The sequence below is a fragment of the Schizosaccharomyces osmophilus genome, chromosome 1 (genome assembly GCF_027921745.1).
Source record: "Schizosaccharomyces osmophilus chromosome 1, complete sequence".
In the NCBI taxonomy this organism is placed as follows: domain Eukaryota; kingdom Fungi; phylum Ascomycota; class Schizosaccharomycetes; order Schizosaccharomycetales; family Schizosaccharomycetaceae; genus Schizosaccharomyces; species Schizosaccharomyces osmophilus.
The window spans coordinates 2,694,760-2,708,356 of record NC_079238.1 but is presented as its reverse complement, the minus strand read 5'-3'; the positions used below and the strand labels follow the sequence as shown (position 1 = coordinate 2,708,356).

The 13,597-nt window shown below is 40.2% G+C and overlaps 8 protein-coding genes across 8 annotated transcripts; 2 read left to right on the top strand and 6 right to left on the bottom strand.

Moving 5' to 3' along the window:
- Nucleotides 1–198: 198 nt before the first annotated feature.
- rps2302 (40S ribosomal protein S23) lies at nucleotides 199–630 on the bottom strand (the record flags this gene model as incomplete). The annotated part of the gene is made up of 1 exon (XM_056180032.1): nucleotides 199–630. The coding sequence occupies one exon, from the start codon at nucleotides 628–630 to the stop codon at nucleotides 199–201; it is 432 nt and encodes a 143-aa protein (XP_056035509.1).
- A 348-nt stretch (nucleotides 631–978) lies between these two features.
- On the bottom strand, nucleotides 979–1,681 carry SOMG_01238 (protein with a role in ER insertion of tail-anchored membrane protein; the record flags this gene model as incomplete). The annotated part of the gene is made up of 3 exons (XM_056180031.1): nucleotides 979–1,062; nucleotides 1,117–1,575; nucleotides 1,658–1,681. 3 exons carry the CDS (start codon nucleotides 1,679–1,681, stop codon nucleotides 979–981), a joined length of 567 nt encoding a protein of 188 aa, XP_056035510.1.
- Nucleotides 1,682–2,732: 1,051 nt separating this feature from the next.
- On the top strand, nucleotides 2,733–4,793 carry lcf2 (long-chain-fatty-acid-CoA ligase; the record flags this gene model as incomplete). Its single annotated transcript, XM_056180030.1, has 1 exon — nucleotides 2,733–4,793. One exon carries the CDS (start codon nucleotides 2,733–2,735, stop codon nucleotides 4,791–4,793), a length of 2,061 nt encoding a protein of 686 aa, XP_056035513.1.
- A 527-nt stretch (nucleotides 4,794–5,320) lies between these two features.
- On the bottom strand, nucleotides 5,321–6,493 carry rbd3 (mitochondrial rhomboid family protease; the record flags this gene model as incomplete). Its single annotated transcript, XM_056180029.1, has 1 exon — nucleotides 5,321–6,493. One exon carries the CDS (start codon nucleotides 6,491–6,493, stop codon nucleotides 5,321–5,323), a length of 1,173 nt encoding a protein of 390 aa, XP_056035514.1.
- Nucleotides 6,494–7,394: 901 nt separating this feature from the next.
- Nucleotides 7,395–8,648, bottom strand: SOMG_01235 (transcription factor Rsv1; the record flags this gene model as incomplete). The annotated part of the gene is made up of 1 exon (XM_056180028.1): nucleotides 7,395–8,648. The coding sequence occupies one exon, from the start codon at nucleotides 8,646–8,648 to the stop codon at nucleotides 7,395–7,397; it is 1,254 nt and encodes a 417-aa protein (XP_056035511.1).
- A 116-nt stretch (nucleotides 8,649–8,764) lies between these two features.
- On the top strand, nucleotides 8,765–9,379 carry SOMG_01234 (uncharacterized protein; the record flags this gene model as incomplete). Its single annotated transcript, XM_056180027.1, has 2 exons — nucleotides 8,765–8,883; nucleotides 8,926–9,379. The coding sequence occupies 2 exons, from the start codon at nucleotides 8,765–8,767 to the stop codon at nucleotides 9,377–9,379; spliced, it is 573 nt and encodes a 190-aa protein (XP_056035512.1).
- A 1,338-nt stretch (nucleotides 9,380–10,717) lies between these two features.
- qcr10 (ubiquinol-cytochrome-c reductase complex, Reiske ISP-associated subunit Qcr10) lies at nucleotides 10,718–11,250 on the bottom strand (the record flags this gene model as incomplete). The annotated part of the gene is made up of 5 exons (XM_056180026.1): nucleotides 10,718–10,780; nucleotides 10,829–10,878; nucleotides 10,946–10,989; nucleotides 11,044–11,114; nucleotides 11,158–11,250. 5 exons carry the CDS (start codon nucleotides 11,248–11,250, stop codon nucleotides 10,718–10,720), a joined length of 321 nt encoding a protein of 106 aa, XP_056035517.1.
- Nucleotides 11,251–11,677: 427 nt separating this feature from the next.
- SOMG_01232 (ubiquitin-protein ligase E3) lies at nucleotides 11,678–13,366 on the bottom strand (the record flags this gene model as incomplete). Its single annotated transcript, XM_056180025.1, has 1 exon — nucleotides 11,678–13,366. One exon carries the CDS (start codon nucleotides 13,364–13,366, stop codon nucleotides 11,678–11,680), a length of 1,689 nt encoding a protein of 562 aa, XP_056035584.1.
- Nucleotides 13,367–13,597: the final 231 nt, after the last annotated feature.

Sequence of the window (13,597 nt, the reverse complement as noted above, 5' to 3'; positions counted from 1 at the left end):
TTATGTATTGCTTTTCAATGCGCCCTCCTTCATTCCTATAACACGCTTCCATCTTTTGTGTTCTCTACTTGCTACAACTACAAATTGTACATACACATATCCAGATCCAAATACAAATTTTACAAAACAGAAATACAAATGTTCATTGAAGTTCCTTCATACAAAAGGGGAAATCACCACATGCATTAAATATATTTTTTAAGCTCTAGGCTTCTCCTTCTTTTCGTGGAAGAGAGCAGCAAGACCAACACCAGCGACCTTGACGACCTTGAAACGAACACCGGGAATATCACCCTTGGCCTTACCCTTACGACCAAAACCAGAAAGCAAGACTTCGTCGTTCTCGTCAACAAAGTTGAGACAACCGTCGTTGGGGACGAAAGCGGTAACCTTCTTACCGTTCTTGATCAATTGAACACGAACGCACTTACGAATGGCAGAGTTGGGTTGCTTAGCTTCAACACCAATCTTTTCAACGACAATGCCCTTGGCGTGAGAGGAACCACCGAAAGGAGAAGACTTGAAGGCAGTACCTAACAAGCGCTTCTTGTAGTGGGCATCAGCCCAACGCTCTTCACGACGGTGGGTACGGAGCTTACGAGCGGCGTTCAAACCAGCGGGTTTTCCCATTTTGTTGTTGTCTTTGCAAACTTTGCAGGCATCATACTTTTGGTTCCTAAACACTTGTGACTGTTTGTCGATCTAGGTTAGGGTTCTATATGTTTGGAGTGGGAAGAGCTTCGTTGGGACTATGGTCCGAGGAATATTGTCTTACTGGTGATCTATTACAGCAAGTATAATCATAGCGAAGAATATTACTAAAGGAAAAATGGAAAGAATGAAAGACTTTGTCTATGTTCTCGCCAATGAAGGAGTATATAAACAAAGATAACCTAACCTTGGTGATATCTCAAGGAATTGGTATGGAGATTATGAATCATAAAAATGTAATGTAGAGGACGCATAAGGATGCTGTATTTACTTGGAAGCAGCAGGTCCGTTTTGAAGCAGTTGAACAATAGCACGTACAATAATGCAGTGATCTTGAACCTGACGAAGACCCTAAAATTAATAATTAGAACAGATTCAGTAGTTTTTCTACTAGCAACTTCATACCGATACACAAATAACACCAATTTGGACACCGGACGTAAGAGTTATCGGGAAACCACCACCAAAAGCGCCATATTCCTCGTCAGGAACATTGTATTTTTGAGACATAGTCGTTTTGTCTTTGGACATATTCAAGCCCATGCGGAAGCTGGACATATGAAAGCGATTGACTGTAGCGTACTTTCGTTTTATAAAAGCATCGTTATCAGGGCTACTGCCGTCGAAGGCGGCATGAAAGACTTGGTGGCCGTTGATGACTATATCGATCACTATAGGAGCCGTGTACTTGGCTTGGCTGTATAGTTTTCGAATGATTTCACCCAAATTGTAGCAGTCAGAGTATGAGATAGAGGGGAAACGAAGGGCACGTTCTTGCTCTTTAACGCATTGTTGACACAGCAAAACGTCGAACGAAGGGTTTTGAAGAAATTGGTTTTCTAATGCGACGCTATTCTCTAAAATCTTTGAAACAACAGTTAACACAGTGTCTGCAACGAAAGAAAGCAAATAACTCAATTTATGAAATATGTTTTAAAATGCTTACAGTAACATAATCTACGGAAGCCATGATGAGGTGTTGTACTTTGCTTTGGGTGAAGGAGAAGGATGGGTAACCAGCAATGTCCTTTTATCGATGGCTTGTATAAGAATAACGTAGCGAACATTTTCTTACTAGAGTAGCAAAAGCACTGTCTTAGGGTCAAAGCAAACTGCAATTTCTCTTAACAATTGGAATTCCTTGTGAAATCGAGGAGCATGCAAAATTGATGATTTTAAGAAGCCTATCAAAATTGGATTCTTTAAAAAAAGAATCAAAAGTCAATAGAGAATCAAAAGATAGAAGAACAACAGTTAAATCCCATAGCACATTCGTTTCCCAATTCCTTCCTTTAGCAAACACGCTATGGTCCATCTTGCCATATCATTACGATTTCAAGCTTTTTTTTTTTTTCAACAGACAATTTCTTTTAGGATCTATTAGTTTGCTCATATTCTAAATATCCTTTGCTTTTTTTTAAAACCTTTTGAAATTCTCTTACAGCAAGAAAATGAGATTTTGTGATTTCCAGTTTCCTTGTTTATTTACATATGCTTGAGTTTCGCTATAATAAATATTTAAATTAGCGAAAGCCAATCTTTTACCGAATTGATTTCGGTTCTCACGATCAGTGGTTTGCTACTTAATTTTGATAAACCAGCCGTGAGAGGATTCATCGTCTCATGCCATTTTCCTTATGATTTCTGCCCCAGCATAACGAAACACCTCTTTATAAGGCCTTGGATCCCATCTTCTAAATTATTATTATTATTTTAAGAGCAACGCTCCTCCAAACCCTTTATTAATTGGAAATTGTCTTTGAAAGACTTTTAACGGTTTCTCCTTTGTGATTTCGTGCTTCCTTCCACTTGCGTGTATTCTGAATTGGAAAAGGAAAAGGTAATTCCAACCTTTTTTGTGCTTTAAGACTTTTTACTTCTTTTCTTTTACTTTTGGATTCTTGTAGGATTTACTGTTTTTCACCTTTTTTCTCTTACTTTCCCCGAACTCGTTAAAACGTTTTCGTCCTCTCTCTCTTCTTACTCGTCTCTTTTCACAATTGCTTATTACTCTCATTATCATGGAAATCAAGGACTATTATTGCATAGAAACAGACGCACCTAAACAACCTGGCGAGTCGTCCACTTATCGATCCATTCACTCTGCCAACAAGCTCCTTACAACGCCTGAAGATGGCATAAAGACTGTATACGACCTGTTTTGTGGTGCTGTCAAATGCCACGGGAAAAAGGAAGCCATGGGCACCCGAAAACTCATCAAAGAACACGTCGAAGAACGTGAAATTGTTCGTAAGGTCAGTGGAGCCGAAGTCAAAGAGAAAAAAACATGGAATCTTTATGAATTAGGTCCCTACGAGTATATCAACTATATCGAGGTTTATGACATCTCAATGGCCCTCGGATCGGGTTTGAAACTTTCCGGCGTTACCACCGATAGTAGCCTTCTATTCTTCGCTGGTACTAGTGAAAAATGGCTGATGACTGCTCAAGGATCTCTTAGTCAGTCTATTCCCATCGTTACTGCCTATGAAACTTTAGGTGAGGATGGTATCATAACTTCCGCGCAAGAGTGCTCTACTTCAGCCATCTTCACCGACCCTACTCTGCTTCCCAAATTAGTAAATCCTTTAAAACAATGCCCTCTACTCAAGGTTATCATTTGCAGTTCCGAACCCTCCGAAAAGCAAGCTGAACTCGTGCATGCTGCTAATCCCAATGTTCAACTTTTAACCTTTCACCAATTGCTAAAGCTCGGCCAGGATGAACCTCAACCCATTGTTCCCCCCAAAGCCGATGACGTTTGCTGCTATATGTATACATCTGGCTCTACTGGCAAGCCAAAAGGTGTTATCCTTTTACATCGAAACATTATTGCTGCCTTGGGTGGCATTAATCGAATTTTGGCTCAACATATTAATGCCAAAGACTACGTATTGGCTTACCTTCCTTTGGCCCATATATTTGAGTTCATTTTTGAAATGTGCTGCTTTTACTGGGGTGGTGTTTTAGGATACGCTTCTCCAAGAACGCTTACAGACGCAAGTGTTATTAATTGTAGAGGTGATATGCCGGAGTTTCGTCCTACCGTCATTATTGGCGTGCCCGCCGTATATGAATTGATCAAAAAAGGTATTCTTACAAAGGTTTCTTCTATGCCCGTTCATCGTCAAAAAATCTTCTCTGGTTCCCTTGCTTTGAAGCAATATCTACTTAAATATAATCTTCCTGGTACGGCTACATTAGATGCGATTGTCTTCAACAAAGTAAAGGCAGCAACTGGTGGACGCCTTCGTTATTGTATTGCCGGTGGTGCCGCCCTTGCTGCTAGTACCCAGGCCTTCTTAAGTACTACGATTTGCCCTGTTCTTCCTGGGTATGGCCTCACAGAAACTTGTGCCGGAAGCTTTGTTTTATCCCCTGAACAATGGCATCTGTACGCAAGTTCGGTAGGATTTCCAATCCCTTCTATCGAATTTAAACTTGTAGATATCCCAGAATTGGATTACTACTCGAATGGCACCCCTTCAAGAGGTGAAGTCTGGATTCGGGGACCAGCAGTCTGCAACGGGTATCTCAATCGCCCAGACGATAACGCCTCCTCTTTTACTGTGGATGGATGGTTCAAAACGGGTGATGTTGGAGAGCTGGCTAAAAGTAATACTCTTCGACTAATTGATCGTAAAAAGAATATAGTGAAGTCTTTGAACGGTGAATATATCGCTCTAGAAAAGATTGAAACACAATATCACACAAGTCCACTTGTGTCTTCAGTATGCGCATACGCTGATGTGAATCATGCCAAGCCGGTGGTTATTGTTTATCCTGATGAAAAAGCCCTTCGGGCTTACCTACGGAAGCAAAAAGGAAGTTCTTTTAATGGCGATCCAGAGGCTACTTTTAGTCAATTATGTCAGAATAAAGAAGTCTATGATATTATATTGACTAATCTTACATCAATTGGGAAAGGTCAAAAATTCGCTTCAATAGAACTTCCGCAGGCTGTTATTCTTAGTGACTTTGAATGGAGCCCCGAGAATGATTTCTTAACTGCTTCTCGAAAAGTGAAGAGACAAACGATTCAGCGACATTATCAAAATAAAATTCTGGAAGCATACAGTTAAAATGGTATATATGAATCGCTGTGACGACCCTAAAGTTGACTTACAAAAATGCAAGCTAGTTGAACTTTGGATCATATCAATTTTTCCTTTTTGTTCCTTTGCCTTCATTCTTGTGCTATAATATCTCTAGCTGGCGATTGTATGAAGCCTTAATGGCTGTATTCTTATTTCGTAACGAATTTTACTACAGATTTTAATGATATTTAATACGATACTCTCCAGATGTCTATATATGTGTAAATTGTGGTAAACTAATGTGGTAAAATACTATGGATGCTAAGTCATAGGAATACGGAATTATTTGTAGTACAGTCAGGTTCTTCCTTGTGCGTTTGGATAACGAAAGCATTGACAGTATTTCGCACCTCAAGGAATTGTACCATTTTATGAATAAACCAAAGTCTAGTCGTCAATAAATTACGTTTCTATGGTAGATGGTTGTACGGCAATTTTTCTCTTAAAGTTGATAGATCGGTGAAGTTGATTTCACTATAAAGTAATACTGTTTCGTAAGTGAGAATATACTTTCACAGGCCATTTCTGTACATAAATCTGGCTCGCCATACTTTTGGAATTAGTAAAAAGGATGAGAGTGTACCCAAAATCATTCCAGTAACGTGGGCATCGAAAGCTATGCCCGTTGTCTCGTCGTAATTCTGAGTGAGAAGGAGTGATTCAACAAAGAAATCCAGAGGTAGGATCGTTGATGCTTGAGCAGGAATAACAAAAAATAACAGAAATTGAGTAAACGGGTAAGTACAGGCAAACAGTGCCATAATACCATAAACGGAGCCGGAAGCTCCAAGTGCACCCGTTCTCCAGCTTGGAGGCAATGTCTGTACATTTTTTTTTGTTACATATGATGACAATGTAAATTTGCTTTTCATATATGTTAGCCAATTTTGCGTTTCGGAAAGGCTTTCCTTTCGGAAAAGAACGTCCCAAACATGCAAAGGACCTTTCGAAGTGGCTACCTCATCTTTCCTTAATAACCTTTCTAAAACAACGAAATTTCCCATAACGCCTGACAATAAATATACAGAGAGTGATCGTAGAATACCAAATCGGTGAACTATTACGGTCATAAAGGAATAAATGGCAAAGCAATTGACAAGAAGGTGAGTTAACTCTCGGTGCGAAAAGAGACTAGTAACTAGCGTCCACCAACGTCCATCGTACAGATTTTGCAAAGAGCATTGTGTATTTTTTAGCATCCAATTGAACTTTTCAAAATCGTGCAAGGACCTAACATCGTCTTTTGCAAGATCCCATTGCCAAAATACAAGACCATTAGTTAAGCAAATAAGAGTTGCTATAGCTGTTGCAATCTGCGAACCTGATCGATGCTCACTTGGAGGGGGTGACAAAAACTTTGTCTCAGACTTTGGTAGACAACTTTTGCGTGACGAAGAAAAGTGCCGAAGTGCTGACATTTTGTTCACAAATGATGGTAAACCGGTAACCAAAAAGCTTTGCTTTCTTTCGGAACCAACCAGTCGGCAACATTTTTGCTTTAATGGACCAGCTACGTCTTTCGTAAGCAAGGGCTTGCACAAAAGAGAAGATGGACGTTCAAGAGCTGAAAACCTCCGATATTTTTGATCAGTGAAAAAGACGTTCAGAGGGGATACTAAACAGGAAGAAAAAATACTTTTTTTGGGGCATTGTCGAATGGCAAAAGATTTCATAAAAAGATTCATAAGAGAAAAGTTTTCATCAGAAGATGGAACTGAAAACTCGTGAAAGAGAAAAGGAAACTTATTATCAGAAGGAAAGGAAATACTATTATGGATTATAACCAGCAAGTATTGACCAAAAAAGCAAAATACTTACTATTTTTACGTTTATACTTCAATCCGTGAAAAACCGTAAAAAATTATATTTAAGATGAAAGAAGTGAGAGGGGGATTTAATGACCAAAGTAAAGAAAGAACGAACAAAAGCGACAATAACGCCAAGTATTTATAGCAAATTAGATATCAATGCCGCGAGAAATTAATAAAGAGCGTAAATGAGTTTCTCGAAATTCAAAAGTCTACGCACAAACGCAACGTAAACAAGAGTTGAAACTCAGATGCAGAAAAAGAATGCAAAAGACACTTGAACGTGAAAACGATCAAAGAGAAAAAAGAGAATTAAAACTTAAGTTATAGAGATGAAATAACTCGAAGACAGTAGAAGAACATAAGAAAGAGAAAAAAAAGGAAGAAACGCAAAATAGATTAATAAGAGTAATCAAAAATCAAAATCTGGTAGATCGAGTATGATAAAAGAAACCAACTTGATCGCTCAATAAATATTATCGGAAAGTTAATAAAAAATGGATTGAAGCATGGATGAAGCGAAGTTCCATACTGCCAAAGTGCCTTCGTGATTGAAGAGCATAACGTCAGAAAGGTAACAATATGAAAGGACATAAACAATTTGGAAGTTAATTTTGGGTTATAAAATAACAAACAGTAAATGAAGCTTTTTGACCTTTTCTTGTTTGGAATAAGGTTTAAAAATAAAGAAAAAATATAAAATGATCAATTATAAGAATTAATTTTTTTTTTTTTTTTTTCAATTGCCAAGCCTGACAAACTTGACAGAGCTGTTTGCTTAATCATTTTGAAATAGCGTTTGCAAAGAACAAGAGGGAAAGGGCATCGTGTTGCTTGAATTTGAAGGAGGTTCTAGGGTCGGCAGAGATCTTAACGAAGGAAGCTGGTCAGGCAATGGATGCCTGGGCTGAGAAGCTCCGCTAAAGTTGGGCAATAAAAAGGGACGCTGTTGCATGCCGGATGGTCTTGTAGAAGGAGGGTGGGTGCTCTCACCAGAAGGGCCCATATAGAGGTTCTGAGAAACAGAGTAACGAGGAAGATTGCCAGTCTGATTAGGTGGTGCATGCAAGGAAATCTCACGGGAAGGAGCCACGAATATGGGCTGTGCGTGATACGGAGTCAAGGAGCTTTGATTCGGAGCCGTGTGATCTACTTGCGCATATGGAGGCGAAATGGGAGTCATCGATGGGGGGCCGTAGGATGACGGTTGTGGATGGGGCCGTTGAAAGGAAGCCATGGGCATAGAATTGTAAGGGTTATGAAAGGTAGAGCTGGAAGGAGCTGATTGGGTAGATGGGAAGTATGAATTGGATGGAGCGTTAAAAGAAGAGGAGAGAAAAGGAGGGAGCTTGGAAGGGACGGAAATTCTTCTTCGATTTTGACGAGAGAGGAAGGGATAATCACTAGCATGAGATTCTTCTTTGATAGGAAGCTTTTGTGGACTTGCCGAAGGGCCGGATGAGCCTGAAGAAGGAGAAGAAGAACTAGGAGATGTGACGGTAAAGCCTGCTGTGGTACCCTTGTTTAGAATGTCGGAAACGGAAAAACGACGAAAAGAGCCACCGTTTTTGTTGTGAAGCAGAGCGACACTCGAAGCAGATTTCCTGCGAGGTCGGGTAGCGGCAAGAGATTGAATTTGAACATCTTGCGAAGTTAACGAGACGGTGGTTGGCTTTGCATATGCTATCGATAAAGCAACAACAGCAGCCTGAACGGTATCGGAAGACTTTATGGAATCCGAGTCTACTGGGGGCTGTGGATGGGTATTGGTATTGGAAGAAGATTCTTCGTTGGTGGATGGAAGAGATGGAGCATCCTCGACAGTAATGGATAGCGCGTCGGGATTGACGAGGGCCTTTCTTAGGTGAGTCCGAACATGGCGGATAAGTTCATCGCGACGAGTGAACCGTTTCCGGCAATCAAAATAGGAACAAGCAAAGGGCTTTTCACCCGTGTGACTTCGGATATGACGAGCTTGGTGCTCTTGACGATGGAAAATGCGTTTGCAATAGGGGCATTCATACGTTTTCATTTTGAGGAAACAAAAAATAATATATATTCTGGAAGAAGTGAGAGGAGGAGTTGAAGAGGGGAGCAGAAAGAATGAAGACAAAAAAGCTTTTTGAAACAAAAGAAGGGGGGAATAGAATGACTAGATTCGAGCTTGGTAACGAGAGGGAATCGAATGAGTTAATTTGTAAGATTAAAATTAGAGGAGAGGAACGTGAACAAGAGAGTGTAAACAAACGAGAAATAAAGGTCAGGTCGTAAATGTTTTCATGTTCTTTTATAGAAAACTCAAAATTCAGCAAAGCATTCAATAACTGGAGGAAAAGCTTTTCAAACGTTGTTGTTGCATACAGGTTAAATCGGAAACAAAATTTTAATTTTGGTGAGACAATACCGGTCAATCGATTCGGACTATTTGTCGAAAAAAGGGAGCAGAAAAGATGCAAGGAAAAAGAACAACAAATTGCTTGGATGAATGTTTCCGATAGCAGCAAGAAAGGGCGTGATATGGAAAAGACACACACACACACACACACACAAAAGCAGCAAAACAAGAGACAGAAAAGCACAAAAAAAAAAGAAGCACAAGACTTTGGAAATACGATTAACGTTGTTTCGAACGCAGAGTCAAGGCTTGTAAATCACTCTTTCATGGGTAAGCCAAGCAAAACCGAATCAAGATACGGCAAAGCCAAGCAAAACGACAAACCGAAAATAGAGACACACAAACACAGAAAATGTAGCGACCTATAAAGTACAAGGATCCGAGATTCCCGAGTGTCAATAGGGAAGAATGAATGGAAACAAAAAGGGTTCTTTTCCTTTTTGTTCCTTGAATTCCTTTTTTATAACACTTTCTTTCGTTGTTTCTGTTCAACCCAAAATGTTCGGAAGAGGAAATCACTAGAGCACTAAAGCACTAGAGGAAACGAGCAAAATTTATACCCAAAGAAGAATCAAAGACACACACAAGTAGACGATGAAGGAAAGATGAAAGGGGAAGGAGGAGGAGGGGAGAAAGTCGATTTGGGTGGAAACCGGAGCCAACGCATTCATATATAGATGATGGAACAAGCTTTCCCATGAATGTATACAAAAAAGATGCTTTCTGCCTCATGCGGGGTAGGTTCGATATGGACACAAATGCCGCATCTTGTTGAACCTGTCTGAAACAGGATTGGCAATTGGAGACCATCACAATTCGCTTGATTGGTGTTGCCGGATAATTGTGATGAAACTTTGTATGCTATCTGACGTCGAAAAAGGTGGAGAATAACGAGCTGATTCGCGCCATGGATTGTGGAGAGATTAGCATTTTCCACCTACTACAAGAGGTCCCGAAGTCAAATTTCAATAAGGTTCGTAGTCCTACCTATAACAAAGCCTCCTCCATCGGGTAAGATTGAACGCTGTTACCGAAAGTATCCAATGAAACGATGAATAGAAAGGTACACAAACAACAAACGAAAGGTTCAGTATTTAGAGGCAGAGGCATAGACGTAGGCCTTTCATAGGAAAAGGAAAAAAAAAAAAAAGGAAAAAGCATAACAATGGAAAAGTTCCATTGTTATGGGTTTGCTGGGCCAGCTGGGAAAAAGAGGTGAGAAAACGAAATGTCGAATGCCATCACAAAGGTCTTGCACTGTTTTTTCTTGTTGATCTTTTCTTTTTTCGCCTTGCGTTTAATCTGTTTGATGCTTGATGTTTGATGGTCACTTGTGTGAATCATAGTCGATACGATTCTTCTATTAAATTAGGATAGAACAAGCTCATCTATGGTCTGCTCGCTACCGTCTGCTCGCTAACGGTTCCATGGATTCACACTGGATACACAGACCAGAGAACAGAGAACAGAGAACAGAGAACACAGACCTGAGACCAGAGACCAGAGACCAGAGACCAGTTTCACCTTGTTTGATGTTTAAAAGTTGATTCGAAATGTTTCAACGCCCGCTCCTAGCGAATCGACCCTTTACTGTTTCCAAGTTTACTTTGCGCTACTCTACACATTGGCCACTCCTACACTTATAGGAAAAAAATCTCATTGCCTTTAAATAATAGGCCAAGATAGTTCCATGCTTCCATGGTAGCTTACAACCACTTGTCTTCTTCAGGAGTCTTGTCCTTGAAGTGGTCTCCAAGGAAAGCAATCGGCTAATTTGCACATGTCAGCTCTCAGTCCATCCTTTCCTGCTTTCTTACCTGCAAAATCGTAGACTTCACCTTGGGAACTTGCATGGCAAATAAAAATACTATTCCATTCGTTAATACACTCGTTTCTTCCACCTTTCGTTCAAGTTTTCTATCACTTGTTCTTACCTGCAGCACCAGCAGCAAGGGTCCAGCGAGAAATTGCTGGAATCCTAATCTTGTTAGTTTTTTATTCTTCCTTTCCTCCTTTCCTCATTTCAACATACGTCTTTGCTGTTCTTTCCGGAGTTATAAAGGACACATGGGGTTGAACCCGGTACAAAGGCTTATTGAAAAACTATTTTTCTGTTAGCTTTTCATTTCTTTTTCATTTCTCTTACAAATGGGACCATTGCGAACCAATTCTGAAACGAAAAGAGAGAGAGGGGGATAGCAAACCTTTCCTCGCGTTCGTTCCTATTTCCTTCTCCCATCCTGCATTCCCCTTCCCCATCGTGATATTGTCTTAGAATACGTATACAATGCTACAATGCTTTTTATTTTTATTTGTTTTTTATCTTTTTTACAATCCTTTTCTATCCTTCTTTCTTACCAATTGTTCCCATGAAATCATATAATAGAAAACAAATTTTCATTACATACCAAGAGTCGTCTCTTTGTAGCTTTTCTAGTTAAGCATATTTGCATATAGCTGCCATTCAATATTTTCTTTTTCATTAAGATTAATATTATAGTAAAGAAAAATCGGCAACCTAAAGAATTCTCATTTTTTTTTCTTTCTTTTCTTTTATGCTTTTCAACAAGTCATCATTATTATATTATACAGGCATCGTCAACATCTCTTCTACTTGTACCGTTTCTATATATCAAATGTTCTCTATGCAAATTCTTTCATAACAATCAAAAGGCGACCGCTTCCGATGCAACACCCTTGGCTCGGCACAACGGGCAAGAGTTCTGACTCGAAAGTAGCCATTTGTCAATACACTCTCGATGAAAGAAGTGGTCGCAGCTCAACAAGCGACGACATTCGTCTCCTTGCTCATAATCCGATAAACAAACCAAACATCTGTCGTCCGGCTCCATCATGGGAAAAATCCCTCCTGCTCGGTCAAGGTCTTTTTGCACCGCAACTGGAGGCTTTACACTTCCAATGATCGAATTCAAAAGCAACATATCCTCATACGTAGGTGAATCCGTAAACAACGATGGTGCACGCAAAACCGGATGGTTTTCGGGAAGAAAAGCCTCCCGGACATAAATCGCCCAGCTTCTAGGTTGCGCATGCTCTGCCGATACATGGCTGTGGCCGTCGTAATCATCCAAAGATGAAATAGGTGCCCCCTGTTGATTGGAAGCAGTCGGTAAATCCGTCGGCGCACATTCTTGTTCATTTCTTATATTTTCAGAATCATTCGACTGATCCGATAGAGATGACATATTTTGAGAGTCATTCGCCATAGAAGAAAGGAAATCTGAGGGATGCATTAGGTTTTGAGGTTCTTGATTTTGACCATCATCCTCCTCATTTGTGTTCGGTCGTAAACTACGGATTCCAACTATGATGATTGGGATAACTACTTGACCCTCGTGGTTCCTGTGAAGCGAATCAAATCGAAACGTTCGAAACAAGTTGATCGAAGACACGTCTTCATCTATTTCTTCGTGATGTGTATTGTTCTCGGGGTGCATCGCTTCCATCAACTGACCGGAACGCAGCAGGGTAAGAAATTCTTCAAACGACTCGTTTCCAGAATTCGGCCTTTCCTCTGAAGTTAACGGCGTCTGCATTGGGTTTTCTCTATGAACAGTGGAAGAGTTCATTAAGACTGTTACCCAACCGGATGCAACTGAGAATATGAACCTCGACAGCATGGCCAATTGACCGTCATTTTGGACCGGTACTCGTTCTTGTTGGTTTTCATGCATATTGAGATAATTCATAACACTTCTAGTATAATTTTCCATATTAATATCATCGACATGAGCATTAGATCGTTCGCTTAATTCTTCATGATGAAGTGCATGGCTCGTATCATGACCGTCTGTCGAGTTGTTTATTTCAGCAGCATTCGAAGAAGAAATATTTTCTCCTCTTGTACTTTGGTTGCCCTGATCCAGACTAAATCCATGTAAAGCCGCTATACTTGAGCGAAATTGCCTCTCCGCACGTTCAAACTCTCGTTGAGCTATTTGAAAAGCCGATAATCGGGAAGCATCGCCATCCTCTATATTATGCTCTAAATTTTCCCTCGTTCGCGTTGAACCTGGGTCAGCTCTAGGACTTAGAGATCGTATTGATGGACGCCTTTCGCGGCGATCGTTCGCTGAATTGATCCACGTCGGATTCTGTTGATGAGTATTTTCTACAATCGATGCATTATTTCTTCGTTCATCTCGTAGACTAGGACGACGCTTTTCTCGGCTCCAACCCAGCAGATGACTTACTGAAGACAATCGATCCCACAAGTTTCGGGGTCGTGAATTATCCACCCCTCCAGTTTCATTATTTCTTTCAAATTCTTGACTTCTTCCTCTTAATGCTTCTCTACCGTTATTCTGACTCGGTAAGGATCCAGATTGCCCCATTTGTGTATATTTTTATGAAGGGCAAGTGTTTCTTTCTTGTCTGTAGTGGATTCTTTTCGTAGCAATGATCCAAAAAATAATTCCTCTTGTGTAACGAATTATATAACCTTAGAAATTTATAAATCTTTACTTTGTAATCAGATTACATAGAAACGCTGTTCTCCGTATAGAGAAGTACGCCAGGTTCACTGGGACGACATGAGTGGGATACCCCCACTCGGTACTCTTGTT